General features: G+C 40.0%; 8 protein-coding genes across 11 annotated transcripts; 2 read left to right on the forward strand and 6 right to left on the reverse strand.

Annotated features, from left to right (window-relative positions):
* Nucleotides 1-302: 302 nt before the first annotated feature.
* On the reverse strand, nucleotides 303-2,849 carry LOC127248469 (uncharacterized). Its single transcript, XM_051270821.1, has 2 exons — nucleotides 2,535-2,849; nucleotides 303-860 (listed from the first exon to the last, which is right to left on the reverse strand). The coding sequence occupies exons 1-2, from the start codon at nucleotides 2,642-2,644 to the stop codon at nucleotides 656-658; spliced, it is 315 nt and encodes a 104-aa protein (XP_051126778.1). The 5' UTR covers nucleotides 2,645-2,849; the 3' UTR covers nucleotides 303-655.
* Nucleotides 2,850-3,074: 225 nt separating this feature from the next.
* LOC127248468 (protein LIKE COV 3) lies at nucleotides 3,075-5,288 on the forward strand. Its single transcript, XM_051270820.1, has 6 exons — nucleotides 3,075-3,309; nucleotides 3,755-3,807; nucleotides 4,110-4,219; nucleotides 4,415-4,582; nucleotides 4,648-4,872; nucleotides 4,962-5,288. Exons 1-6 carry the CDS (start codon nucleotides 3,187-3,189, stop codon nucleotides 5,066-5,068), a joined length of 786 nt encoding a protein of 261 aa, XP_051126777.1. The 5' UTR covers nucleotides 3,075-3,186; the 3' UTR covers nucleotides 5,069-5,288.
* Nucleotides 5,289-5,358: 70 nt separating this feature from the next.
* Nucleotides 5,359-11,236, reverse strand: LOC127248467 (U1 small nuclear ribonucleoprotein 70 kDa). Of its 2 annotated transcripts, none has more exons than XM_051270819.1 (10): nucleotides 10,960-11,236; nucleotides 10,385-10,499; nucleotides 10,224-10,303; nucleotides 9,503-9,578; nucleotides 9,206-9,270; nucleotides 9,044-9,106; nucleotides 7,623-7,704; nucleotides 7,384-7,540; nucleotides 6,509-6,568; nucleotides 5,359-6,301 (listed from the first exon to the last, which is right to left on the reverse strand). In XM_051270819.1, the coding sequence occupies exons 1-10, from the start codon at nucleotides 11,056-11,058 to the stop codon at nucleotides 5,623-5,625; spliced, it is 1,476 nt and encodes a 491-aa protein (XP_051126776.1). In that variant the 5' UTR covers nucleotides 11,059-11,236; the 3' UTR covers nucleotides 5,359-5,622. The 2 variants fall into 2 exon arrangements, with proteins under 2 accessions (XP_051126776.1, XP_051126774.1); XM_051270817.1 differs by having other exon boundaries at nucleotides 5,359-6,307.
* Nucleotides 11,237-13,516: 2,280 nt separating this feature from the next.
* Nucleotides 13,517-16,516, reverse strand: LOC127248491 (proline-rich receptor-like protein kinase PERK4). 2 transcript variants are annotated; one of them, XM_051270854.1, is made up of 9 exons: nucleotides 16,390-16,516; nucleotides 15,600-16,136; nucleotides 15,060-15,533; nucleotides 14,893-14,979; nucleotides 14,741-14,811; nucleotides 14,588-14,664; nucleotides 14,376-14,523; nucleotides 14,144-14,305; nucleotides 13,517-14,050 (listed from the first exon to the last, which is right to left on the reverse strand). In XM_051270854.1, exons 2-9 carry the CDS (start codon nucleotides 16,045-16,047, stop codon nucleotides 13,832-13,834), a joined length of 1,686 nt encoding a protein of 561 aa, XP_051126811.1. In that variant the 5' UTR covers nucleotides 16,048-16,136; nucleotides 16,390-16,516; the 3' UTR covers nucleotides 13,517-13,831. The 2 variants fall into 2 exon arrangements, with proteins under 2 accessions (XP_051126811.1, XP_051126810.1); XM_051270853.1 differs by having other exon boundaries at nucleotides 16,283-16,421.
* On the reverse strand, nucleotides 16,501-17,082 carry LOC127248493 (uncharacterized). Its single transcript, XM_051270856.1, has one exon. It carries the CDS (start codon nucleotides 17,079-17,081, stop codon nucleotides 16,593-16,595), a length of 489 nt encoding a protein of 162 aa, XP_051126813.1. The 5' UTR covers nucleotide 17,082; the 3' UTR covers nucleotides 16,501-16,592.
* Nucleotides 17,083-17,215: 133 nt separating this feature from the next.
* Nucleotides 17,216-19,993, reverse strand: LOC127248492 (plant-specific TFIIB-related protein 1). The gene is made up of 3 exons (XM_051270855.1): nucleotides 19,362-19,993; nucleotides 18,081-18,239; nucleotides 17,216-18,010 (listed from the first exon to the last, which is right to left on the reverse strand). Exons 1-3 carry the CDS (start codon nucleotides 19,947-19,949, stop codon nucleotides 17,219-17,221), a joined length of 1,539 nt encoding a protein of 512 aa, XP_051126812.1. The 5' UTR covers nucleotides 19,950-19,993; the 3' UTR covers nucleotides 17,216-17,218.
* Nucleotides 19,994-20,172: 179 nt separating this feature from the next.
* On the forward strand, nucleotides 20,173-23,969 carry LOC127248774 (uncharacterized). 2 transcript variants are annotated; one of them, XR_007838144.1, is made up of 4 exons: nucleotides 20,173-20,538; nucleotides 20,603-20,811; nucleotides 22,997-23,140; nucleotides 23,491-23,969. XR_007838144.1 is itself a non-coding variant. In XM_051271295.1 (3 exons), coding segments are annotated over exons 1-3 (471 nt in total). In that variant the 5' UTR covers nucleotides 20,173-20,277; the 3' UTR covers nucleotides 22,998-23,433. The 2 variants fall into 2 exon arrangements, 1 of the variants encoding a protein (XP_051127252.1); XM_051271295.1 differs by lacking the exon at nucleotides 23,491-23,969 and having other exon boundaries at nucleotides 22,997-23,433.
* Nucleotides 23,453-24,714, reverse strand: LOC127248519 (uncharacterized). Its single transcript, XM_051270882.1, has 2 exons — nucleotides 24,367-24,714; nucleotides 23,453-24,289 (listed from the first exon to the last, which is right to left on the reverse strand). The coding sequence occupies exons 1-2, from the start codon at nucleotides 24,712-24,714 to the stop codon at nucleotides 23,453-23,455; spliced, it is 1,185 nt and encodes a 394-aa protein (XP_051126839.1).
* Between the last annotated feature and the right edge of the window lie 930 nt (nucleotides 24,715-25,644).

Genomic DNA, 25,644 nt, shown 5'->3' on the forward strand with positions numbered 1-25,644 from the left:
ACCCTATATTCCTCTATTTACATTTCTAATCTTATCACTAATATTATTCACAAAAAAAATCTCAAATATCACACACATACCTACCCACTTTATATATAAAATATTACATAAAAAATTTAATTTAATTTTACTGTTTCCGTAACTCTTCAAAACACTTCCAAAAACATATGTAAACATAACCTAAATAATAATGTGATGAATAATATTATGATTTGGATGGAAAAGATATGTGATAGCCCTACCACAAACACAAAAAACCTAATATATATATATATATATATATATATAAGTTGTTAAAAATATACTAAAAGTTAATACTTAGTAAGGAACCAAAACCCTGTAAGAACATACATATCAGCAAATGTTTTTAGTTTTCCTCTTCAGTTATTGTATGTAATATATATATATATATATATACAGTCAGTTAGGAATATAAGAATGTTGTCCTAATGTTTAAAGTCTGTCTAAATAAGTGCAATCAGAATAGTACCAAAATCTTTTATGCTTCTTTCCCACATGCATCACAATTTGGACTTTACTTGCCATTAACTATTTCTTGATGCCGAAGAGAATTTGCAGAGAGGCCTACCGTGTTTCTTACATTGCAGCTTTGTGTGCCTCGAGATTGTATTCTCCATCATGTGTGAGTCAATAATCACATGGACAAAGGTAGTAATAATCTTCTATCCCGTTTCCTGGCAAATGATAGCCTTGAAATTCTCAGACGGACAGGGACGAGGATGGTGATGCATAGGAGGAAGAAGGAAATCCAGTAGTGTGTTAAGTAAAGGGCAACATATGACGAAATTAGCAGCGTGGCGCAGATTGAGGCCCAGAAAACGGCTACTGCGACATCTATCCTGCATAGAGTGGAAAATCGTAATATGGTTAAAATATTGAGGTGTGATGAAATGATGATACAAGGCATAGTGAACTTAATAATTGAAAATTTAAGAACTGAGATGATTAAGGTTTGAAGAGAGATATATGTTAGTAGATGAAACCAGCCAGAGAATAAAGTAGTGTAAAATTAAATTATATAATCAATTTCGAGCAAAGGACCATTGATCTCCCTGATAGATGATCATATAAATCAAGAGCTGATAGGCATAACTTTGGGCAATAAAAATTACTTTCTGTTCATGACAGTGTGCTAGGATTAGCAATCTTTGTCAATGCACACATCTACTAGGTGAGTTGGTCTAACAAAAATCTAACATTCATTTGGAGGGTTTGAGAAGACTTGACATTCCAAAATTACTCACGTTGAAATTACAGCTGGCTCATTCATAGTCAAAGCCATGAACCATTCGGGACATTTCAGAAGTATCCTTCCTTGAAAGTGGTAAGACATATTACATATATATATATCATCCTGTAAACCATCATTTTATACTTATAAATGAATTCGATCAAAATAATAAATAGGTGGTGATTCACATGTCTATTTGAGGATGAAATAGTGCCTGGGCAGGACCACCACTTCTATTATGATAAAAACTTTCAAGAGAGATTTGCACTACACATCTATCAGAAAATTAAATTACGACCAATCATAACAAGGAAATTCCATAACCGACAATCTAGCACAGAGCTGTAAGGGTTTTGGTCCTACTGTCACAGTAGAGCAGTAGAGCTTGGTAAAAATAGTTTACTCCCTCCATGGAAAGAAGTTCATTCTCAAGTGAAAAGTAAACGCTGCCAAGGCAATATGATATGCTCAAATGCTCATAGCATGTTGGAAAACCGGTAATAACCTAAAGCAACAAAGTAAAAGCCTTAAGAAGCCTCCATCCACCACAAATTTCGCCGTTACTGTCTTTGGCTAAACAGCAGGGCATGTGCGGAACTTAGATGCACCAATATAAGGCAACCACATAAGTACAGCACACATTTTCACAAAAAGTATGCAAAAGGATGTCGTAGCATGAGATAGATTCATTTGAATTCTGGAGAGGAAGAGAAAGATGTGATTGAAAAATGCTTCAAGCTCATTACAAATAGCTTTCTCATGATTTTAACATCCACAACTCTCTATATTGAGAACATACAGTTTAGTAAAAGGTAAAATGGCCGCTAAGTAGAGCCCATATAAATGCAATCCTATCCAAAAATAATCAGTCCGCTCCCAGTGCTGTATACTCAAATGGAAGTAGCAGCAGACTAATGGTGTCACTAGATGAAAACCATAAAATGAACACATTGGAAAAGGGAAAACATCTTGAGGTCATACGAAAACGCCCAAAACAAGTACCTTTAAAGCCGTCTAGAAGAAATTCACTTGACATTGCATATAAGGAAACGCCCGATATCTACAATTACTATAAGCTCAAAATTTTCGCTTGCATAATAAAAAAATTCCCATATTTCTAGCATTTCATGGTTATGTATATGCAAGTAATTCGACACATTGGGGAAAAGCATCTATATCAATTTGTTCATATGGAATGATAAGAGCAACCTAACCAAAAATGCATAACAGACTTGCTCATTCAATAATTAAAAAAACAAAAACCAATCGAGCAGACGCATACCAGGTGGAGAGGAGGGGCTTGGGAGAGAAGACAGTGAGGGAGGGGCACTTGTGCTGGGATCGGATCTGGTAATCTCTCAGCTGCTCCACAAGCTTCGACCGAGTTATCATTGAATAGCTATCCCGAACGGGAAACCAAATCCGCGCGATCGCCCCTCGAAATCGAATTGAAATTCAACAGATTCCGATTTCCACAAGTGAATTGCAAATTGAACACCGGTGGCGGTGGATTTGCAGATTGATTTCCCAATTCCCCCCTTCCGATTCTAGGGCTAAATCATGAACAGAAAAAAGGTTTTCGTGTCGAACGTCTCACCTGCGCGCAAGAAATCAAATAATATTAAATAGTGAATACCATAAAAACAGCTAAGAAAGTACTTCAACAATCAGACTTAAATTGGGCCTCATATTGGGCTACGTTTAGGCCCAATAAAGAAAAGCCCATATTCAATTCAGTCCAACCTATAAAAAGCTCTTAAAAATCCACGTTTCGTTAAGGCCTAATATTATAATCTAATTTGAATAATAATAATTATTTTTATTTAAAATTAATCGACGGCAGGATTGTGGATCGTCGTCTAGATTGAGGTTGCGCAGCATCGCCGGCGCCGGCGCCGACCAGTTTCGTAGAAACTGATTGATAGCATCATTGTATGGGGACGCTAGAGATGGACGGAGATCATGAAAAGCTGATACCGTTGGATTCTGTTGTTCGCTCCAAATGCTCTTCTCCTTCTAATTCTCCTACCGCTTTAGCCATCGCCAGCGGCAACGAGGTCATCTGCTGTTTTTCCTTTACCTGATCGATTATATCATCACTACTCGATTTGTGTGAATTTGATCAATAATGTTCTCGCGAGTTCATTTGAGCTGTATGTGTGATAACATTTACAGGAAGAGGATATTTGACAATCATGCCTCGTTTCATTTATTTTTTTTTCTGTAAAACCACTTCCACGATTTAAGCTCTGATTTGCTTTTTGAAATTTTTGAAAATGTTTACTATCCGATCTCCCTTCGTTATTTGGTGCAGAAGACATCATTGTGGCTGTATGTTTAGCTACGAACGTGTTTTGAATCGATTAGGCAAAGCATCGTTTCATTTTTACGTTAACCTCTTTCTTCAAGTTTGTGTTTTGTGTTCAACAGAATTCTCTGTTAATATTCATCTACGAGATCAAATTGATGTCTAAAACTTCCAGAATGACTTGTCTTTTGCAGGCAATTAGCAAAGTTATCCGTAGTTGGGCATCAAAAAAGTTTATGACAGGATGGTTAGTTTTTTAATGACTAGAAAGATTTGCTGCAAATTTTACCACAATATGCTAATCTTTTCTCCATTATACACTCTCATTATGCATCTAACTTAACTTATACCTATTTCAAAGAACCTTTTTAAAGACTTCTCAATGCATTGTAGATGAATAAAATAACTCGAAAATTCTGCCATTTATTCTTTTGGCTCACTTCTATCACCGTAATTTTGTCTTCGCTTTTATCAGGATTTAGGTTTGATATTAGATTCTTTAGTTTATCATCAAATCATAGTTTTGACTACTGATTGGATTATTTGCAGTGTTATCTTGCTTCCCATTGCCATCACATTTTATCTGACTTGGTGGTTCGTTCATTGGGTGGATGGATTCTTCTCACCTATCTACAATCATCTTGGAATCAATATATTTGGTATGTGGATTAGCTAGTGTTTTCTTCAGATCAAGAAACAATTTAGGATCATATCTTTTTAATCTTTCTTGGATGAGAGGCTAACATTGATGGAATCATTATACTTCTAAATTTTCATAACATGGCTCTTGTTCCCTTCCATTGTGAATTGAGGAAATAAACTGGTTTTGATCACTGCTTTTTAGTAAATGACAGGTCTCGGCTTTTTTACCTCAATCACATTCATCTTCCTCGTCGGAGTGTTCATGTCTTCGTGGCTTGGCGCATCGCTTCTCAAACTCGGGGAATGGTTCATCAAAAAGATGCCTCTGATAAGCTATATATATGCTGCCTCGAAGCAAATCAGCGCCGCAATTTCTCCAGGTAAAAGAACTACATATTCCACGAACTATAGCATAATGCTGAAACTCTAACCGATCCATTCTCAGATGAGAGCTCTCAAGCATTCAAGGAAGTCGCCATTGTAAGGCATCCCCGTGTCGGGGAATATGCATTAGGTTTCATTACATCAACAATTATCCTCCAGAAAAATTCAGGCGCAGAGGAGCTTTGCTGTGTTTATGTTCCTACAAACCACCTTTATCTCGGAGATATATTCCTCATAAATTCTAAAGATGTCATGAGGCCTAACCTTTCCGTTCGAGAGGGCATAGGTAAAACTGAAAACCCAACTCGAAATCAACTACTTTCGAAACATACAGCAAGCTCATATTCCATTTTCTGTTTTTCCATGTTTCTGCAGAGATCATCATCTCCGGAGGTATTTCGATCCCTAAGGTTCTTAACATTTTGGATGCACAATTCGTACAGTCTCCAAGAGTAGGCAAGTTAACAATACCACAAGTTTGATAAGCAGAACGAAGTGCATTAATAGTTCAGACAACATAGAGCAAAGGAAACCTTACTCCAAAAACATAGTCAGCAGTCGCCATAAAAACACATGGCCGCCTGAATGTTTTGATCATCCCAATATGTTTCAGATTGCAAATATGAATTCAGTTTACTTTAGCCTCAAAGAGTGTACTGTCACGTAAGATTTTCACTACGGAAATAGTATGAATTCGAAAGAACTAACAGATCAACGAGTCGCACAATTAAAAGAGCCAAATTCCACTACAAACTTGCATCAAATACCAAAGTGCACAAAAACAAAGATACATATAGTTTTTATAAGAAATCCAGCACAAATAACAAATGTAAGATACGAAAACAGGCGCCTCCAAGTTAAAAGCATACCAAACATACCACACAGACATAGGAGTTCATAGTCAATTTTTACCAAAAGCGCGAATATCTTATCCATGGAAAAGCAGTAACGACAAGCTTGCCTGATCAATATTAGCAGTAACGCCACGGGAAGGATAGACGGCAAGTAGACCGATCCATTTCCAGACAGAAAAGAATCAATATTCATACTCGCGGGAGAGAGACCTGTCTGAACGACGGTAATCCCTATCGCGTTGGTCAGGGGCGGCAGCTCGATCATAACCATAAGCATCCTCATCCATTCGATCGTAGCGATCGTTGTCATAGTCGCCCTGGCCATCTGGATTGTCGTACTGACCCCTGCCCTGGTTTCCATAGTAGTCATAGTGGCTGCGGTCGTGCTCAGTTTCTTGCCGTCCGTGCGGATGCTCGGGATGGTCGAACCACCCGCGGGCATCCTCTGTTTCACCATAATTCCTTTCTCTCTCACCTCGCTCGTCGCCACGGTCATAATCGTAGTCTCGATCGCGCGAACGCCCTCGATCACGTTCGTCACCAACGTCGTAATCCTTGTCTCTCTCCCTGTCGCGGTCACGGTGACGATCGCCACGCTCTCTGTCCCTGTCGCGTTCGCGATCACGCTCATGGTCGCGGCCTCGATCTCGACCGCGCTCACGGTCACGTGGTCTATCCCTTTCACGGTCTCTGTCACGATCCCTACCACGGTCTCTTTCACGGTCCCTCTCTCTAGTCCTGTCCCTATCCCTGTGTTGTCTATCCTCTCTATGATCGCGATCCTTTGATCTATCATATGAAAGCTCACGAGATTTTTCCCGCTCTCTGTCCCTATCCCTTCCCCGTTCCCGTGATTTCTCCCTGTCCCTGAAATGTAATGGATCAGGTTCTTATTTATAGAACGCCACATAAATGCATGTAAAGCTAAAAACTTTAGTTCTGAAGAGTAACTCATTTATGAAGCAGATTTAAATCTAATGTGTAAAACAAAGAAACTCCAGAATCCTTCAAGGAATCTTCACATTCAATGCAATTGTCCGGGTAACTATTTACAACTGCAGATCTTACCTGTCTCTTTCAACCCTTGGTTCCTCTGACCGTGATGCTCCTCCAGGTTGCACTTGATCTCTGAAAGAGTGAATAGCAAATAAAACAGGTATTTTAGTGTGAAAGCTGAAGCAATTTGAATAAAATGTGAAGACTTTGACTCAATGATAAATCTACATAAGAGTTTGAATACAGCAAATACACCATTACCATAACAAGAATAACTCTGCCAGGGTTAAGTAATGGTAGAAATATCCAGCATGTAAGAGACAATGGTCCCCAATCCCCATGTAGGCATGAGTCATAACTAACAGAATCGAGTATAGAATAGGGTCTATGACTCTATGAAACATAAGTAATGCATGCTTTTAAATCTGCTAACTTTTACTAAAAACCAGGCTTAGTGTATATTAGATGCATTCCTTCAATCTCATGCATAGGAACCCATCGTCTATAACTACTACAACATTCATAGCACAATGCATGACAAAGGAGATCTAGCACAAGAGTCTAACTGCTGTTACTTCAGATGGACATCACATGAAATAATAGATATCCGAAATGTGTACCAGAGAAATCGAACAACTTTCCCATCAAGGAATACTAAATTCAGTGATACACAAAATTCAAGATTAGAAAAGAAAGGCTTGGTCAAAGGTAAACCTAGTGGCAAAATATAATTAATTTGTCAAAGTAAAAAGTAAGCTAGAAATACAGGGCAAGGTCACAAAGCAAGCTAGTGGCCTACATATACCAAAATCAGACGATTTGCTTCTATCATCATCAGTTATCTCTAACTCAATAATTTCGTTATTTAAAGTTCTGAAATGGTGCCTACATATACATTTAAAAATTGAAGAGAAAATTCATTGGCATATGAATATTAAGAGAATTACCTCCCCAGAACCTTAGCTTCTTCACCACCAACACGAGTTGTTCCAAGTCCACCACCAAGTCTACGAGGACGCCAGTTTGGAACAGTTCTACCACGTTCAACATCCACAAGCACCCTACGACCATCAATCTTTTTCCCATCTGCTTGTTTATATGCAGCTGCAAGAATTATAAATAACTATTATAGCACACTGTTAAATAAAGGACATAAAATAAAGAGCACTAGTAGAAAAGAGGAAACCTTTCATGTCTCTTGTATGCACATATTCAATAAAGGCATATCCTCTAGGCTTATTTGATGTTTTGTCTGTAACCAAGCGAACCTGAAACTCACAATAACTCAGTTGGTAGAATAATTGGCACAGTTTCAGAATCTGTCTGCACGGAAGAAAATACAAGATCCCAATCATGACTCCACCTTGTACTATAACTATATAATAAGAAGCCTAAGGGCACGGCAGACAGGCATAAAGCCTAATTAGCCGTGCTCACCTTTCAATCATAGTGCTTCCAGGCAAGATGCATCACCATCACAGCTAGAGTTGCCATTTAACGGAGGCCAATTTACCAGTAGACATGTGCATTAAGTTCCCCTTACCAGGGATTTTCTTTTTAAAATGATAAAAAATGACTATTAAGTAATACTCAATACCAGGGTATCTCCAGAACTGCTGATGCATTTTTGACACCCTTTAAATGCAAAAGTAAGATTTTAGCAGCATGGAGGTATTGTGTACTAGAAAGAAAGAGAAGAAAGAGATGCTAATACTCCCAATGAATTTTACCAAATGCTGTTAAAAATCGCCTCTCCAGGTTCCTTGAAATAGTGGACAAAAGGCGGAAAACAATATTGCCCTTCAGAAACTAATCTTTTCACCTTTACCTTCGATGAAGCATCATCTTTTGACTTTGTAAATTACCTCAGGTTAAGTTCAATGGAAACAAGAACAAACACCAGAGAATTTCCCCAAGGGTTGATACTTACACATTGAACTCTATGGGTGGCAAGGCGCCTAGAAACTAGAGTACACCATTCTAGTCTGAAGAGATCCAAACACGAAAGAGTAGAAAGAGGACAAAAGGATTAGTGAAACAACCTAATGCCAATTAGTTGACCAAATTATACCTGGAGGCGCTTCTGAGTGTGATTTCACTATCCATCACTATTTAAGTGGAAAAATAAGGATTATTAGGCCAACATTATCAGCAGAGTTATAAAAGATTGGGTGTATTTTTCCAAATATATATTGCAAAAAGGTGTTACGACTTTAATGATGCCTCACTAAATGCAACCTATGCAATCTAAAGAGGGTACATAAACAAGTTTTAGGATTTACAAAAAACTGGTAAAACACCACAGATTGCAAAGTACAAGTATCTGCAGAAAAACTAAGAAAAACTAATATACCACGTACGTTCACAAAAGTTATGATATATCAATTTTTTTATCAATAGCTACTATGATATTTTTACCATGTTCTAATATTATGTCTTTACTTTAGGGGACTAGTGCGTGTGTAATCCAAGTAGCACTTTATTTACTGTCAAGATTGATAACTTCCTGTGAGCGGAGACTATGGCCCCCACAACACATGAAACATTCTTACCGAACCCAAAAGCCATTAACCCAAGCCCCACACTTGGGTGTTCTGTAATACCTACCCTCTTGATTGGACCATAAGCTTCAAACTCCCTTTTGATTCTGCTCTCAGATGTCTCGAAATTCTGAAATGGAAAACTAATTATCAATATAAAAGGTTACTTAGTTATGAAATGTCTCATACAATTGCTGGAAACGGATTATCAATATAAAAGGTTACTCACGAGCCTAGCCACAAACAAAGTTTTGTATGGATCTCCAGAAATATTAGGATCATTATTTGGATCATCTGCAGAGACAATTCATAAGATGAACAAAGTTACTAAAATGAAAAATGGCATATTCTTCAAGTTACAGCATTTCCATTCTCGCCATGTGGGCAACATGAGGTGATAAAAGACAAAGGGATATAGAGAGAGACAAACACACAAAAAACACGCAGTGGTTTCATTCAGCAGGCAACCAAAGAGTGCAATTAATATTAATATAAAAATATTCAACAAAGACAAATTTATGTCTACATTTCTCAAGCTCCTCGGCCGCCTTTCTGGCCCCCTCCTCCAACCTTATTTGGTGGATCCTAGCTCTCCTTTCAGCCTGCGAACACAGTATAAAAATATAAGGTGAACAATCCACCTAATATGTTTTAAATAAGTGAGAAATTTTTTCCCATCTGGAATATTAAATAAATTGGATGTCATTGACCAAGGACTGGCTCACACAGCTATAGCCTCCCTGAGCAGCAAGTAGTGGCTGAATTGGAAGTAAAAAAAGTTTTTATCTCACAATAATAATATTTCCCCCAACAACAACAGCCCATATATGACTCATATTTGAATTTTAATATAATAAAAGCACTCAATTTTTCATTCTCACCCCAATGCAACTAAAAATGCTAAGGCCATTCCTTTGTGACAATTGGTTGATGTGGCACTATTAGAGATTAGAACAATGAAGTATTCAATTATTAATCAGAGAAATGAAAATACTACAAAGGCACTTGGGAAACCTCCCAATCAATGAGGTGTTGTTTCCTGTCTATGAACAGGCTACAAAGAAAATCACCACTAAGATAAAGTGATAAACATCAAGATTTAATAAAGGATGCATCAAAACATGCTGAAAAATCTTTTCTATCACTGATACATGAAAATATAGCAAACCCAACAGAACAGTAGAGCCTACAAAACTAACAGAGAAAGTGATGCAGAATATATTTTGAGACAAGTATAAAGAATTTACTGGTGTCTCTCCCTTTTGGACTGGAGGGGCATAATCAGGATCACCCGGCTCAGCAAATTTGCTAACAAATTGCGCCATTCCTGCCAAGGAATATAAACATAGCATAAATAAAAATTAACACATCATTAGAAAACTTTAATATAGTATTGACAACCAAAAACCTGAATATGGTGGGCATTTCCTCTTTTCAGGAGGGGGTTTATACTCCAGAGGCGGGCGGGGCTCAAATAATTTGAGTAGATTTGCAGTCAAACCAGTTGGATGACTCTGACCAATCTGCAGGAATTGGTTAGAAGTTACTTGTTTACACGATATGAATTGCAATATAATTTCAGGCGGCAGGCTTCCATTACAATACCAATTCAGTCTGAAAATAACGAAATAGACATAGCCAGTCTCTGTCTGCTACTATGGTAGGTTTAACATCAGTCTCTGTATCATACACGCATAAACACCCACAGATACCGTTTCAAATTTATAACTATCTCGGCTATTCACAATGAGAGATTCGTTTTTATTTATTTATTTATTTTCCAGCCAAAATTCGCAGCATCTTGCCTCGAGAAGAAAAGGTATCAAAAAGGCCATGATTACAATCGTTTTGTATCCATACGTCCATCAAAATAGGTGAATCTAGCGCCTAGATAGAGTTCCATTCAAATCAACAAAACCCTAGAATCACCGATTCAAGAAAAAAACAGGCGCGATTAGCAAAAAAGATTCGCGTGCCGTTTACCAATTTCAGCTGCATGACATTAGCACGATTCTGCGCCTTAGTGCGAGCCTGGACGGCGGCATTCTGGTTTCGCATCATGGCGTCGCCATAGTCCCCCATCTTTCCCTCGAGTTCCGTAAAACACCTAGGAACGACCTCAAATATCGATCAGGCGATGAATCAACAGACAGCAAGCATCCGATGATCGGAATTCCTTCCCCGGACACTCCCGGCGCTTATCGATGATAGCGGCAGCGTAGTTCGCAACGAGAAGGAAGGGTTTTTGGATGTGGCTATTTATACCCGCGCCACTGCCCAGTTAATTCTTCTTGTTCTGTATTACAAATAAAATAATATTGAACATTTCTCATTTTCGTCCGTTTTTTAAAAAAAAAAAAAAAATACTATTTTTTACTATTTATTTTATATAATAAATATCATTTTAATTTATAATATATTACATAAATATTACACCATATTAATAGAATATTTTTATCTTTTTTATTACAATCCAATATAATACTAATATTAAAAATATTTTAGTAATAATGAACAACTACTTTTATTAAAATAAAAAAATATATACTTTAAAGTATAACAACAAAAATAATAAAAATAAAAATTTAAATTATGACAAATGGGAAATTATACTATATGAAATAAAAAATATATTTGATTTGATATTATTTTAAAAAATAATAAGGTATTGGCACAAAACTTTTTAAGGGTGTGTTTGTTTGGAGATTGGATTTAATTTTCACTATTTATCATATTTTTTTCTCTAAAAAATATCAAATCAAACACCTATTTTTTATTTTTTATATTATACTAAAAATTAATTTTACATTCAAAACATCACATCAACACCTATTTATATCACATTATACAATTATTTAAATTCAAAATTTTTACTATTCAAATCTCAACTCAAAATTCAAACCTCCAAACAAACACACTCTTAGATAATACTCCCTCCGTCACGGAACTAAATATCTATTTGTTTTTTGCATGTAGTTTTAGAAATATTGGTATTATATTGAAGTATAATAGGAATAAAGTAGAAATAACTAAAATAATCTTATTAATATGTGTGATACAAAGGTAATAACATTTGTGTAATATATTGTAAGTTGTAAGGGTATTTGTAATGTTAGGTAGATAGTACAGTTACAAAATAGATTCTTTGTTATGGAACAGACTAAAATGAAAAAAATAGATATTTTGTTATGGGACGAGGGAGGCAGTACTATTTTGATTGTAAGATATTTAACTAAAACACATTTGTAAGAGTTTTCATGTGATTTTTTTAAATGTGTTTGGTTGTGAATTCAAACTAAAAGAAAAAATAAAATATTATTGTTATTAATATGGTTTTCAATAAAACTATTTTTGAACAAAATATTAACTCAAAATTATATTTAATTAAAATTTTATTTCAACTTAATTTCAAATTAATTTTTTTTAAAAAAAATTATTTTTTAATATTATTTAAAAATATTCTTATTTGTTTTTAGTTAAAATTCATATAATAATAATAAACAAACACACTTATTTTAAAATATATGCCTAAAAAATATGGGGTTTTGAATTTTGAGTTGAGATTTGAATAGTAAAAATTTTGAATGTAAATAATGATACGATGTGATAGAAATATACGTTGATGTGATGTTTTGAATGAAAAATTAATTTTTAGTATAATATAAAAAATAAAAAATAGGTGTTTGATTTGATGTGTTTTAGGAGAAAAAAATAGGATAAATAATGTATTTAAAATCCAATCCCCAAACAAACACACAATTGGATGACGATAGAAATATTAAAATCATTTTAATTGCCAATGTATATTTATTGTACTATTTCCATCTTAACAAATTATCTATATTTTTTTATTTTGTAAAGTCCATAACAAATTATATATTTTTATTTCTAAGTAAAAGTGCTATATCTTTAACATTACAAATATTATTTCAATTTACAATATATTACACAAATAACATTAATTTTATATTATACAATACTAAATTAGTAAGATTAATTTAATATTTTTACTACGATGGAGTATTATCTTGAAGTTTCAATCCATTATGTTTTAAGCAATAAAAGGTATTCAATTATTTATTTTTAAAATTTTATTTTTTTAATCTAAACAAACAAAAAAAAAATTTTGATATCGACTCTAACCGCATCGACTGACCAGCCATCGAACTAGGAAAGCCAGAATGATTTGATAATGATGATTTTTTTTTTCTTGATTCTCTTTACCATAGCAACAACTGTGGTAAATAATAATAATTGTTCGAAACCCCAACGCCTCACGTATCTGATACACATGTTCACTTAGTGTGATTAGTTTGTGGAGCTTAGTTTGCAAGGTATTAAGTTCGATAGAACTTGTTGCAAGTAATAATAATAATAATAATAATAATAATAATAATAACAAACACTAAAATTTGAAGTATAGATTACTATAATTATATAAAAAAATATTATTTTTTTTGCTTTTTATACTAAACAAACTAAAAATTGGAGTATGAGGGGCCGCTGCTCAAGCCCCTACGTAGATCCGACACAACAAAAGTTAACGTTGAGAGGCACATTTACTCTATTGTTGGAGCACACCAATTCTTCGATTCAACAGCAAGAAGAAGAAGAACAACATACCAAACAAATTATTACAAGCACTCAAATAACAGTACGGCTGTTTCGAATCCAGATTGATGCACAGTTCGATTCGACCATAGGAATGGAACGAAAGCAAAAGACGATGACGACATCCATAAACTCTGTTCCTAAACAAACCAATTCCGAGATCCCGATCATCCTCGTACCCGTCGTCGTTGTCGTCGTCGCACGCCAGCTGTCCTTCCGGGCACCACATCCGCATAAATGGTAATCACGGCTTCGACGTCTTATCGCTGCCGTATTCGCTGCTGAAATCGTCGTCCTGGCTCGAGATCACCATCTTCCTGAACTTCATAATGTCCGCGTTGTACGCACGCGTGTCGTAAACGTCTGCGTGCGCGTCCGGCATCGTCGACGGGCTCTGATTGGCGGCAGCCTTCGTCGTCTCGTTCAAGTCGTCCAACGATCCTCCGTCCAGAGCGCGCACGATCTGACCGTCGCACAAAGTCGACAAATACTTGATATAAAGTCGGCTAAATAGGTAGTTATATATATATATATATAGATGGATTGCGACGATTACTTGGCTCATCCGAGGGCGCCGTCGAGCAGAATGCCGAATCGCAGAATTAGCGCAGGCAACCATACGTCTCATCTCTTGCGGGACGTAATTTTCTCCGAGCCGAGGATCGACCAGCTTGCTGTAGTCACTGTCCTCAAGCGCTCTCGCCATGAGCGGTCGAGCCTGTTAATCGCAAAATCAGACGTGTATCGAATCGTATATTCATATCGCATTGTATTGAAAGAACACGAACCCAATCGACTAAGCTGTCGTCCATCGTTCTGTTCGTTGGATCAACCGGCCTACGACCGGCGATTATCTCAACCAACATGACTCCGAACGAGAAAACGTCAGATTTCTCCGTTAGCTTGCCGCTGGCGGCGTACTCCGGAGCCAAATACCTAAAAACATTCAACCGTAACGACATTTCCGAAACTGGTTCGCGAAAGATGCCGATTGGCTTACCCAAATGTTCCCATAACGCGGGTCGAGACGTGAGTGAAGTTGTCAGAATTTAGCTTAGCCAGTCCGAAATCCGCAACCTGGATAGCGTACAAAACATTATACAAAAACAAACGATCGATTAAAACAGCGTTGTTAGCTCAACGAATATATTACCATGGCTTCGAAGTTGTTGTCGAGAAGAATATTCGCCGATTTGATGTCGCGATGGATGATCCGAGGATGACCTGTCACACAAAACTACATCAGAAATGTCGCCTGTGTAGCAAAATCGCGAAACCAAAGTGCGGAACAAACAATCTTCTTACAATCTTCGTGTAGGTAAGCAAGTCCCTTAGCGGATCCGAGAGCAATGCGAAGCCGAGTCGCCCAATCCATGGCCGGCAGGCTTTTTCCTGCAACCATTTTATTACAGCTACGGCGGAGTCAGGGAGATTAAAGCCGAGTCTATGATAAATAAGAGCCGGTAACCAACCATGGAGATGAAATTCGAGTGTCTTGTTCGGGACGAATTCGTAGACGAGCATTCTCTTGTCGCTCGAAATGCAGTACCCGACGAGGGACACGAGATGGCGATGATGCACGCGGCTAATGATTTCGACTTCGGCCTGGAATTCTCGTTCGCCCTGCCCGCTCCCGGCCTTGAGGCTCTTGACTGCGATGGATCGTCCGTCCGGCAAAACGCCTTTGTGCACGAAACCAAACCCACCTTGTCCTAATACATGAGCTTCGGAGAATCCTTCGGTCGCCGCCGCTAGATCCTCGTACGTGAACTGGCTCTTGCCGCTGTAGCCGCCCATTCTCAGCGGGCTCGGTTGGTACCCGAACTCGCTAAACTCACTGCTGCTCGGCCCTGCAGGCGGCGGCATTCCCCATCCACCGCCGCCGGGGGTTCCTTGATTGATCCTAACGACGTGGTCCATTTGCGGGTTTCTGTGTTTGTCGCCGCCTGAAAGAGCAGAAACGTAAGAACGGAAAAGTAATACAGCAATTGTAGACGGCGGATTCTGTATACCTCGGGGGTGCCCGCTCTTCGATTTTGCGTATTGTTGTCGTTGCTTGGTTTTCTTTCTCCGTCGGGTGATGCAGATTATGCAGGCAACGATGAGGGCGAGGATCACGATCCCGGCACCAACTAACCCGGCAACATCCGAGCTGTTCAAAGATCCTCCGGATGACGACGACGACGACTTCTTGTGCGAGCCAGATGACCGATCGGATGAGTGAGAGCCGGGCGACCCCGATGGTCCCGGAGAGCCTGAATCGCCAGACGGAGAAGATCCATCGGGTGGAGGTGACGAGGACGATGATCCATAGTCGGATGAAGGCGGCGGCGGCGGGGATGACGACGTGGAGTCGGATGAAGGGGGCGGCGGGGGGGAGTACGACGATGAATCGGAAAAGAGAGGAGGCGGTGGGGACGACCCTCCTTCGGCCAAGCCGGCGTCAGCTAATGGATCCATTTGCAGATGAGGCCTCCGGAGAAATCGGCCTCACGCCGGAAACTCCAATCTCTCCAACAGGAACAGCTCCTCACGACAGCCAAATTCACCTGAATCCATCATCAATCAATCATCAAAATGTCCAGTCCTTGCACAATTTGATCTGATATAAAAACATTCATAAATACACACACGTATACATATATGATCAGTAGATACATGTTCTTCCATTACCGTACTGAAAAAGAAGACATACCTGAATGAAGAAGATTGAAGGGTAGGTCCTGGAAAACAAGGAGAGAGAAAGAGAGAGACAAAGACAGAGAGAGAGAAAGGGATATGCAGTTGAGTAATGCTCCTTACCCGCATTCGAAGGATTGGCTCCATACCTTTGCCTTCCTACAAATTAGGGTCTTTTGCATTTGAACATCTCTAATTCAGCCAGGTTTCCATTCAGTCATCAACGACATCCCATCATATAAATATAATCCTAATTTTACCAAACCCAAAGTGCATACATCGATCGAGTTCTCAATTTGGTACAGAAATATTTACAGACAGGTAGTTCAGCCAAAGCACTGGTCACTGGGCAGGGGGCCTGGAATGGATCCATTCTGAAGAAACTGCAGACCAAAGATGACGACAATGGCGAGCAGCGACAAGAACGACAGCCCTTCCACGGCGCCCAGCAGGCCGAACGCCCCGTTTGGCAGGCCCGAGCCCGTCTTGCTCTTGGTGTAGAGCGACCAGGCCACGATCCCGACCACCACCAGGTAGCTGACTCCTTCTAGAGCGCCAATAGATCCTCCCGGGCCCGGAGGGAGCCCGCAGCCTGTCGTCTTGAGGGTGTATAGGGACCAACCGATCACCGGCGTGGCGACTAGGCCGCCGACGATGGCCACTGCTTCAACGGCGCCGCCGCTGCCTTCACGGCTGTTGTTGGCCATAGACCGCACCTTGAACTGCCGGAATTCCGTCGGCTTGGCGGCATTGGGACGGCGGTGGTGGAGAATCTTCGGCGGCGGCGGTCCCGGGAGTAGAAGCGATGACAGCATCTTTAAAGAACCTGTGAATCTGCAGCCTTATCCAGAGGTTAAAATAAACGGCCAAATTTAAAGTAAGGGCAGGGGCTTTTTCGACATTTAAAGTATAAAGGTCGCAAATATGTGCAATGACACTTTAGGTCGTTATTCTAGTTGAATTTCTCATTGGGATTTGGCTGGACACCTCCTTTATCGACCAAACTATCAGAACCCGACTGCCCCGACTGCCCGAACGGCGAAAGTCCCGACGACATAGGCGGTCGAAAAGGCCAGGGCACCATGCCGGCAGCGAGAGTTGGGGCGGACGGGAACCGCACATGTCTGAGGTTGTTAGAAGCAGCAGCCCTTGTGTCTGCATCCCCTTTCTTCTCGTCCCTGCCCAAATCAACTTCCATAGTTTGGGGCAATGCCTGATTCGTCTCCGGCAGTCGTTGAGCAGAAGAACTTCCAACGGGGACTTGCGTCTTCCAGAAAGGAGAACCGAGAATCGCAGCATTGTAGGTCCTCTGGACGGAATCTTTACTTTCGGCGTTCTCTTTCCCTTTCGACTGATGGGATGCGCCCAAGATTTCACTAGGCTTCGGATGCCTGGATTCAACGTGCTTCTCCCTGTCGACGGAAGCTCCTTCGATGATGTCGCTGCGAGAGGGTATGGATCGTCCGGTGGCAGGAATAGTGGCGGTCGGAAATGCTTTCTCGGGAGGGACTACGGGACTGTAATTCGATGGGAGAAGGTCGTCCCAATTTTCCAATAGCTCCTTGTAAACTTTACGTAGAGTGACTTCTGTGAGGCCCGTCACCTTGCAGATTTCGGCTTGGGTCTTGCGTTTGTCTTCCAACTGACAGGCTAGATAAATGGCGGCAGCTGAGATGCTTATGGGGTTCCGGCGGGTGCAGAAACACTTATTGATCACAACCTCCCCGATGTGTGTCGCTAGCTCCTGAATTTTGAAGATGAACAGGGTTCAATAAATTGATGAGAACAGGAATCGGACAGTATGTAAAAAGTACCTGAGCAGACTTGTTGAGCTGGAGAAGGGTGCAAAATCGGGGCATGTGGACTGATATTGAGTTGCTGTTGATGGGTTGGCTTAGCTGCAGAGCTTCTCCGAGTATCTTGATGTATTTCCCAATCTCCTTCTGGGGTAGATTGGCAGCAATCGATATTTCCTGGAATTCAACAAAATACACAAAGTTATGCACCAACTGAAGAAGATACGTTTACTACATTATTTACATGGCAGTAACACCATATAAAGAAGGACTTAATATAAATGGTGAGAAAATGACAGTATGTTACTCTTGAATAAAAAGTCAGAGCATATATAGTACTCCAAGTGTCATACAACAGATGGCCGGGTTTTCTACAAACATGTAGCACTTAGCATCTGAGATAAGGAATTACTTCAAACAGTTTGCAAGAGTTTTCTGTTTAGGCAGATGATACGATTGCAATGGATTACAAAGGGGTGTTTACAACAGAACAATATAAAGAAATGCTCTTTGGCAAGATTTTTTCACCCAAAAAAAAAATGCTCGCTGGTTTGATTAGATGGTAGCAGACAAAGTAAGTGATTGGGTTCATTCTTAAAAACTATTTGGAAAGTGATTAAGATTAGGAATCAGGCATATTGATTCATTCACCATGAATGGGTAGGATTTTCAGTTTTCCAAATCATCCTTAAGACATTAATCTCACAGCACCAACTAAAAATGAAAGTGAAAGCAGTAAGGTTTGTTCATCCTGAAAATTTAATTTAGGCCAACACCATATCCTAACATCCACCATGTGAAACAGTACCAATACATTTCAATGATTGCTAAAGATAATTTGCAAGATGAAGACAATAGAAAGCAAGAGCATGTATGGGAAAAATCATTCCCAAACCAATCAAAGAACCCATAGCCTACTGCACTTTATGGAAAAGCTTCTTCATCTAAAAGATCTTATTTCAGTTTTGTTATAATTATCATCCAGAGTGGAGATGGACGCACAGGTAGATATAAGCTACCATGCTTCTCTCACTGAAGCTTTTCAATAGCAATTCAAGAGCTTTGAAAAAGTTCAATTGTGTCTGTGTTCCCAGGTGAAGCAGTTTCACAATGACTATAGCCTATAATTGTAATAAATTATGTCCTAATCTTTCAAAGTTCTTAGATGAATCTTTTTTGACTAATATTCTCAATGAAGCTGAAAAAAATCCTACATTAGCTTTTAAACCCTAAATGATTTCAATGGCGACAATCAAAGAGCTTACAAAATTTTACAATAGAATTGATTTATATCAAAACCTGAAGAGTTCGGGGTTCTTGAGCTTCCCTAATTGCCTGCACCAAGGCGGCGGTAGCGAGCGCCTCCACGCTCCGATTCCTCAAACACGTGGCGGAGGAGCAATCTCTGAAAAGCTGAAAAGCGTGGTCCGAAATATCGTACTCCAGCCCAAGAATCGACGCCACATCGAGTATCTGCAAGTAAGCCCTCAGATTATCCATCACTACCGACGGCCCCGTAGCCGTCGAATTACTGCCCTGCGACGTCGTTTCGAGGACCCGCTCCAGTTCCGCCAAGTGGCCTGCAAACCAGAGCGACGAGTGGGCGAAGACAGGGTACGGCTCGAGCGACCACGTGGAGAAAGCGGTGATGAATCCCGTCGGTTCGAAGGGGTCTTCGTCTTCGTTCCTAGAGACGACCGGCGCTGACGGCAGGTCCGAGGTCACGAGGCAGAGAGGATTATCCTGCGCGCGAAGGTGGAACAGGTGATGAGGATGCGTCTGCCGCTCCTCCACCACGCGGCCGCAGGAGGCGCACTCGGTTATGCTCCGGCCGGAGGAGTTGGTGGCGCACCGGCCCTGCCCGGCGGTGCAGTACGGGCAGCGCATTTCGGTAGAAACACTGAAGGGTAAAGTTGACTCCTTTGCAGTTCCTTTTCAATATTCTCTTTTTCTATATATCTATATATAGTATCAAATTTGGGCTCATAGTTAGGCCCAAATCCAACATAATGTTAGCCCATTAATAAAACCGGCCCACAAAATTACACGATCCGCCATTGCTAAACTGCTCTTCCGAGCGCAAAATCGAAGCTCACCGTGCTTCGGATCCTCTGCAAATTTGGAAAGGAATTAACGAGCTGCCAAAATTTGGTTCATTGATGTGATTGCGAAGGATATATATACGTAAGTATAGTACACAATACGTACATTCGATATGAAGGATGATGATGGACTGCCAGTATCAACGCCCACATCGTCCTCGCATTCTGGAATTTCCAAGAAGGACCACTCTTCGGATGCTTCTAGCCTGTTTGGGCGTGGCCGCTACAAGTTTTGGGCACTCGCAGCCATTTTGCTGCTGTCATTTTGGTCAATGCTTACCGGCACTGTCTCCCTCCGATGGTCGGCCGGCAATCTCAACCGCATTGGTGAGGAATTCAGCTCCCCTGCTGCCGAAGAAGATCTCGACGCCCTCGTAAGGCTAATTTCCAATGTGGATTACGATGAGCATGCGTGATCAGAGATGCATTTTTTTACAGGATCTTGAGGAGAGGGAGAAATTGGTGAGGCAAATGTGGGAAGTGTACATCAACAACCAGCGGAACCGTTTGACAAGATTTTGGCAGGACGCTTTCGCGGCTGCCTATGAGGATTTGACCAGCGAGGAGACTGAAGTTAGAGAAACTGCCACCTCTGAGATTGCAATGATGTCTGTTCGCTATCTTCCATTACTACAATCTTCAGCTTGGTCAGTTGATCTCCTTAATACTGCCTAACTAATTTCTTTGTATGTTCTATGTGATTGTTGAGTCTTGTGAACAATGAACATACCTAGAGATTCAGGTTTCCTATTTACGCTGGTTCAGCTTTCCAGTTGCTTTATAGAGATGTTGTGAATCTGTGGTTGGTGAATCAGAAAACCTAGGCCGAATGTTGCCATGGCGAACCTGTTAAGTTAATTTAGGGCTTGAAGGTGGATTTTAAGGCCCTCATCCCATTGGTTGGCATCTTGATTTAAGTTACCTTATAGTTGTGGTGATGCCACTAATTCAGATTAGCCCTGTTAGCTTGTATTGCTTGCCATGTGTTGCTTAATGAATTTTATGGGTTGTGTGGTTAAATTTTCGTTTTCTTGAACTACAATAGCTGAGGGAAGATATTCTTGCTTTCTTAATTTGCAAAAATGGTTAATTGCATTAGTTCGTTGAATATTTCTCCGTAAGCCAACTTCATGTTGTTTCAAAGGCACACTTGTATAGTTGCTTTTCTTTTCTTTTTGTTTTTTTTCCTGGGATTTGCATATTTAGGAGATTCTTCAGTAGGTTTTTCAGTTTTAGCCTCTATTTACTTACTAATTTGTGTATGAAAGCTTGCTTAATATTCCACGACACAACACAATTGGTATGGTTGCACAGTGCTACCCCTCCCACATAATGCTATACCACATTACAGAACACCCTAATCAATGGATGCAGTAGATATGGCACGAAGCTTGTAGGCTCAGTGTTTCAAACTTTCGCCAGTAGCAATCTTTGTGCATCCATAATAACTTTTATGAATATCACTGGATTGTTCTTCTGTGATAGACATTTTTGAACTGCATTTGTCATTAAGTCAGATGTGAATGTTTATAACATTTCCGCTGTAGATTGGATTAGGATATTTGTTGCCATACTGCATTTTAATGTGGTCATTTTAGAAGGTTGGTCATCAGTGATCATGTGGAGGGCCGACAACAATGCGATCACAAGTAGAATAATTCACGGATTTTGGAGGTATTGGTGGACGTAACAATAATAATGACAAGTAAATGAATTTTCAAAAGTATGTCATGATGATCAGATAGATATGAGTTTTGCAATTTCGAACGGTGGTAATTATTTCTTGGTAGACAACTTTGCCTTGTTTGGAACATGAAGAGAGTTAGCAGCAATTGCCTATACTCGCAATGTGATTTATTACAGACTGGAAGTAAAACAGAGTTAATGGAAATGCCTTTTGGTTAAAATGACACTTATTAAAATAGCGTAAGAACAGTCTGTCTAATATTTTGGGTCCAAGCTCCTCATTGTTCAAAGACTTAAGAAATTTTTTCTCACAGGTTAAATGCTCACACGATACCTTAACAATTGCTCGGCAGTAACTTCATAAAAATAGTAAACATGAATCAGAAAACCAGCTTGTGATAGTAGCTGAAGGACTAGGCCATCTCGAACATTATAGCTCGTGGTCTTGCAATATGTTAATAGACACTACAACCGTTTTAAGGAAGGGAATGTTAATTACCGCCATCTAGTCATGATTGATTCTTTCGATATGTTTATTGACACACTTATGAACTTTACTAGCACTGCTTCAAGTAATTGTTGTTGTTCTTCTGGTTATGAATCCTGTCTTGTTTTCCTTTTAACTGAACTTGGGCATGATTTCTGTGTTCTATAATGCATGTGACATTGTATCAATTTCCTATTCACTTGAACTCTTGTTAAAATATATCGTCAATGGCTAAGACTCGTTTTTTATCCTATATTATCTTTCTGGTCTGAATCCTACACTGTTCCAAAAGGAAAAGGGGGAAGACATTTTTTTAAATACACCGTAGTTGCTGTTATTTTTAATTGTAGATTTTAACTGCTAGAAGTGGCACAAATATGTAAAGTTTTGATGAAATGTTTGCCACCATCGAAGCAGCGACTTTGTAATGTCTCTTGAACCTATTATTTCTTTCATAGTTATGTCAAAAATGAAGATACCATACCTATCTCCTCAAATACTCTCCAGTTTAAAATGCAGCTTTTCGCTACATCCTAATTATATTCTTCTAATGACACCGATATAAACTCTTTTCCTTTGTATTTTTTATCTTCAGATTATTATTTCGTGAGATATTTTCTGTATCCTTAGCCTAATCATCGTCTTTCTGTCTTTCTCAGAGTACGTCCAAGTTCTAAACAAGCAGCACCGAGCAACGAGCAGGATGAAATCACAAGCATGGACTACACGATGCCGACGAACTGCTACACATTGTACCCTGCATTACTTGGAACCAAGAGAAGCTTTCGTGTTCGATTAGAGTAGTATATACATATATTCTTTCAATTCTTTTCGCATTTCATGTCTCCACACCTCTGGTCCTGTACTCGAACATTCTCTGTTTCTTTTGATCATCACATATCTCTGTCTGAATTGTTCTTTTTGTCACAACTTGTGGAAGTTTCCACTTAGGTGTCCGGAATCTAAAAATTAATCTGACATTCGATTAGCAGATTGTGTTTATATAGTTCAAGTAGAATGCTAAAGTTATACTATTATTTAGTCTTCTACAATGTAGCAAAAAATCCTTACAAAACTTGCAATTTGTTTGCGTCGATCTCATTACATCCATCTTTCTAACAGTGTTTTGCTGTTTTTTTATGAAATTCTGTAGGTGGCATGAAGAACTCAGCCTTCAAGCCCTTGGCATTAAACCCGACCTCCTCAATCTTCCACGACTCCTGCAGCTCCCTCTTATGGTTCGCCGACTGCTCGCCATATCTGAAAACGGTAAAATTGGTCTTGCCGCTGTGGGCGATGTTAACTCCATCGACATACTTGTAGTCCTCGATTACAGATTCGGAGCTTGTCTCCCAGAAGACGTCTCCGTCTTCCTTGCTGGTCTTAACCGAAAGCAGTCGAGAATCCTCGAACTTAACCAGGAGGCCCGATCTCTGGCTGAAGTATCCCCAAATGGTGTGGTGGATGATCTCGTATTTGGGGCCACATTGCGCCTCCAGCGTCGCCTGGCTCGCGTCCATCTTCAGGATGAAGCAATCCTCGTCGTTGATGATCTTCTCGCCGATGCAGACGGCGTCGATGAAGAGATTCGCGGTGGCTCGGGGGTCCAGGCCCTGCAAGAAGCGGCGGAGGGGGCGGGCAGGGCCCTTCGAAATCGGGCGTTGCTGATTCGAGGATTGCCGCCACGAGATGTCGCCGTTGCTGCCGGAGATGACCTTGCAGCCGGAGATGAGAAGCTCGAGGCACCAGAGATCGGGATTTTGGTGCCACAGGACGAACCCACCGGCTTCCTGATTGCTCCGGATCTTGACGTTTTTGTCGCCCTGGTGGAACTCAGATGAGCTGATCCTCACCTGCCCGATCACGCACATGCTGTTGACGGCGTTGAGCGCGGGCTGCCCGCCCGTTGCGGCTATGTACTGCTGCACGATGTACTTCGCCGTCGACGCCTCCTGCATAATTTCATGCAGTTAAATTTCGATTTTTTCGAATTTCGTATCGTAATTTTGAGGTCGGGATTGCGACTGACAATGGAGGAGGTCTTGACGGGGCGGTGGATCGAGCGGTCGACCTGAACGGGGAAGGGGAGGAGCGGGGAGGCGACGACATAGAGGAGGAAGCTCATCTCGTTGTAGCGACCGGCGATGATCGGGGACGACCATTTGTCGGGGGTCTGGGCCTTCATCCAGGTGGCCATGTTCTGCCAGCGGAGGGCCAGGCTGTTGCCGAGGCCGGCGAACATTTCCTCCGGGACCGGGACTTCGAAGACGGTATCGAGGGCGTCTTCCCGGTCGAAGTTTGGGCAGAGGGTCCGGATCCCGGTCTTCTGCTTGCTCTTCTTCTGCTCGTGCCCGTGTCCATGCCCGTGCCCGTGCATTTTTGTTGTTCTTCTTACAATGTAGTGTTATTGATGATTGAATTTTGTGCTGTGTAATAGAAGTAGGATTATTGTTGCTATTATTGTGATGGAATTGAATTTGGGTAAAATGGGTAAAATGGGATCGGGGAAGAAGGGGTGGATGGGCGTTGTTGTAGAATTTGTGGGGGTAACATTCAACGTTGGATTGTCTTTGATTCGTTGTTTCAGGAAGTAAAAAAATTAATAATATTAATAATAAATAAATAGTTAATTTTATTAATTTATCCTTAACTGAAAATCAGCATGGGATTGTTGCTTCATGAATAATATCAATTCCGTGCTCATGCATTATCGAATGGTTAAGAATAAAAATCAACATCGAATCCTTTGATCATTTACTATTATCATTATTATTATTATTATTATTATAGAGTTTTTCATTACATATAAATTATTAGTTTAACAAAACAAATATAAAAAGTAAATTTGATTTTAAAATAAAATTTTCATTCAAATATAAAAAGAATACATTCTCCAAACAACCACCAATAGGTCGATTTTTTTCCTTCATAATTTTCCTTTTTTTTTTAATTAAATCCGAACTACTTCGATTTTTTTTTTTTTTTTCTCGTTCTCTATCGGTGAAGGGACTTGGGAGAACTTTGATTTAGGCTCAACTCAGGGTGTAGAATGGCCCATGCTAATCACATTCCTTATTTTCTTCTCTTAGAAAACTAATTCACACAAAAAACCCCACATAGTAACTTTTTCCTCAAGCTAAGACGCAGTTGACACCCCTAAACCCTAAACCCTAAACCCTAAACTTTTTGGGTATCTCAACTACTTTTTGTTATCCACTACTTGGCGTGAATTAAAATTTGAGCCAAAATGGAGTAACAGTCATCGTGGTACAAATGTTGTCAATGAAGCATCTTATAACAGTGGACT

Source organism: Andrographis paniculata, unplaced genomic scaffold, assembly GCF_009805555.1.
Source record: "Andrographis paniculata isolate CXL003 unplaced genomic scaffold, ASM980555v1 Contig34END, whole genome shotgun sequence".
In the NCBI taxonomy this organism is placed as follows: Eukaryota; Viridiplantae; Streptophyta; class Magnoliopsida; order Lamiales; family Acanthaceae; genus Andrographis; species Andrographis paniculata.

Excerpts from the sequence above, each read along its gene's own strand:
- LOC127248469 (XM_051270821.1), bottom strand. The coding sequence starts at position 2,644 with ATGATAACTCGGTCGAAGCTTGTGGAGCAGCTGAGAGATTACCAGATC. Across the intron at positions 861-2,534 it reads AAGCCCCTCCTCTCCACCTG|GATAGATGTCGCAGTAGCCG; the intron begins GTATGCGTCTGC and ends CACTCTATGCAG.
- LOC127248468 (XM_051270820.1), top strand. The coding sequence starts at position 3,187 with ATGGGGACGCTAGAGATGGACGGAGATCATGAAAAGCTGATACCGTTG. Across the intron at positions 4,220-4,414 it reads TCTTGGAATCAATATATTTG|GTCTCGGCTTTTTTACCTCA; the intron begins GTATGTGGATTA and ends AGTAAATGACAG. Across the intron at positions 4,873-4,961 it reads TTCCGTTCGAGAGGGCATAG|AGATCATCATCTCCGGAGGT; the intron begins GTAAAACTGAAA and ends ATGTTTCTGCAG.
- LOC127248467 (XM_051270817.1), bottom strand. The coding sequence starts at position 11,058 with ATGGGGGACTATGGCGACGCCATGATGCGAAACCAGAATGCCGCCGTC. Across the intron at positions 10,500-10,959 it reads ATGTCATGCAGCTGAAATTG|ATTGGTCAGAGTCATCCAAC; the intron begins GTAAACGGCACG and ends CAATTCCTGCAG. Across the intron at positions 7,541-7,622 it reads GCATACAAGAGACATGAAAG|CTGCATATAAACAAGCAGAT; the intron begins GTTTCCTCTTTT and ends TAATTCTTGCAG.
- LOC127248491 (XM_051270854.1), bottom strand. The coding sequence starts at position 16,047 with ATGGATCCATTAGCTGACGCCGGCTTGGCCGAAGGAGGGTCGTCCCCA. Across the intron at positions 14,980-15,059 it reads ACTCGAATTTCATCTCCATG|GAAAAAGCCTGCCGGCCATG; the intron begins GTTGGTTACCGG and ends AAATGGTTGCAG. Across the intron at positions 14,306-14,375 it reads ACGACAGCTTAGTCGATTGG|GCTCGACCGCTCATGGCGAG; the intron begins GTTCGTGTTCTT and ends TGCGATTAACAG.
- LOC127248493 (XM_051270856.1), bottom strand. The coding sequence starts at position 17,081 with ATGCTGTCATCGCTTCTACTCCCGGGACCGCCGCCGCCGAAGATTCTC.
- LOC127248492 (XM_051270855.1), bottom strand. The coding sequence starts at position 19,949 with ATGCGCTGCCCGTACTGCACCGCCGGGCAGGGCCGGTGCGCCACCAAC. Across the intron at positions 18,240-19,361 it reads AAGAACCCCGAACTCTTCAG|GAAATATCGATTGCTGCCAA; the intron begins GTTTTGATATAA and ends GTTGAATTCCAG. Across the intron at positions 18,011-18,080 it reads AGCTCAACAAGTCTGCTCAG|GAGCTAGCGACACACATCGG; the intron begins GTACTTTTTACA and ends TTCAAAATTCAG.
- LOC127248774 (XM_051271295.1), top strand. The coding sequence starts at position 20,278 with ATGAAGGATGATGATGGACTGCCAGTATCAACGCCCACATCGTCCTCG. Across the intron at positions 20,539-20,602 it reads AAGAAGATCTCGACGCCCTC|GATCTTGAGGAGAGGGAGAA; the intron begins GTAAGGCTAATT and ends ATTTTTTTACAG.
- LOC127248519 (XM_051270882.1), bottom strand. The coding sequence starts at position 24,714 with ATGCACGGGCACGGGCATGGACACGGGCACGAGCAGAAGAAGAGCAAG. Across the intron at positions 24,290-24,366 it reads CCGTCAAGACCTCCTCCATT|GAGGCGTCGACGGCGAAGTA; the intron begins GTCAGTCGCAAT and ends GAAATTATGCAG.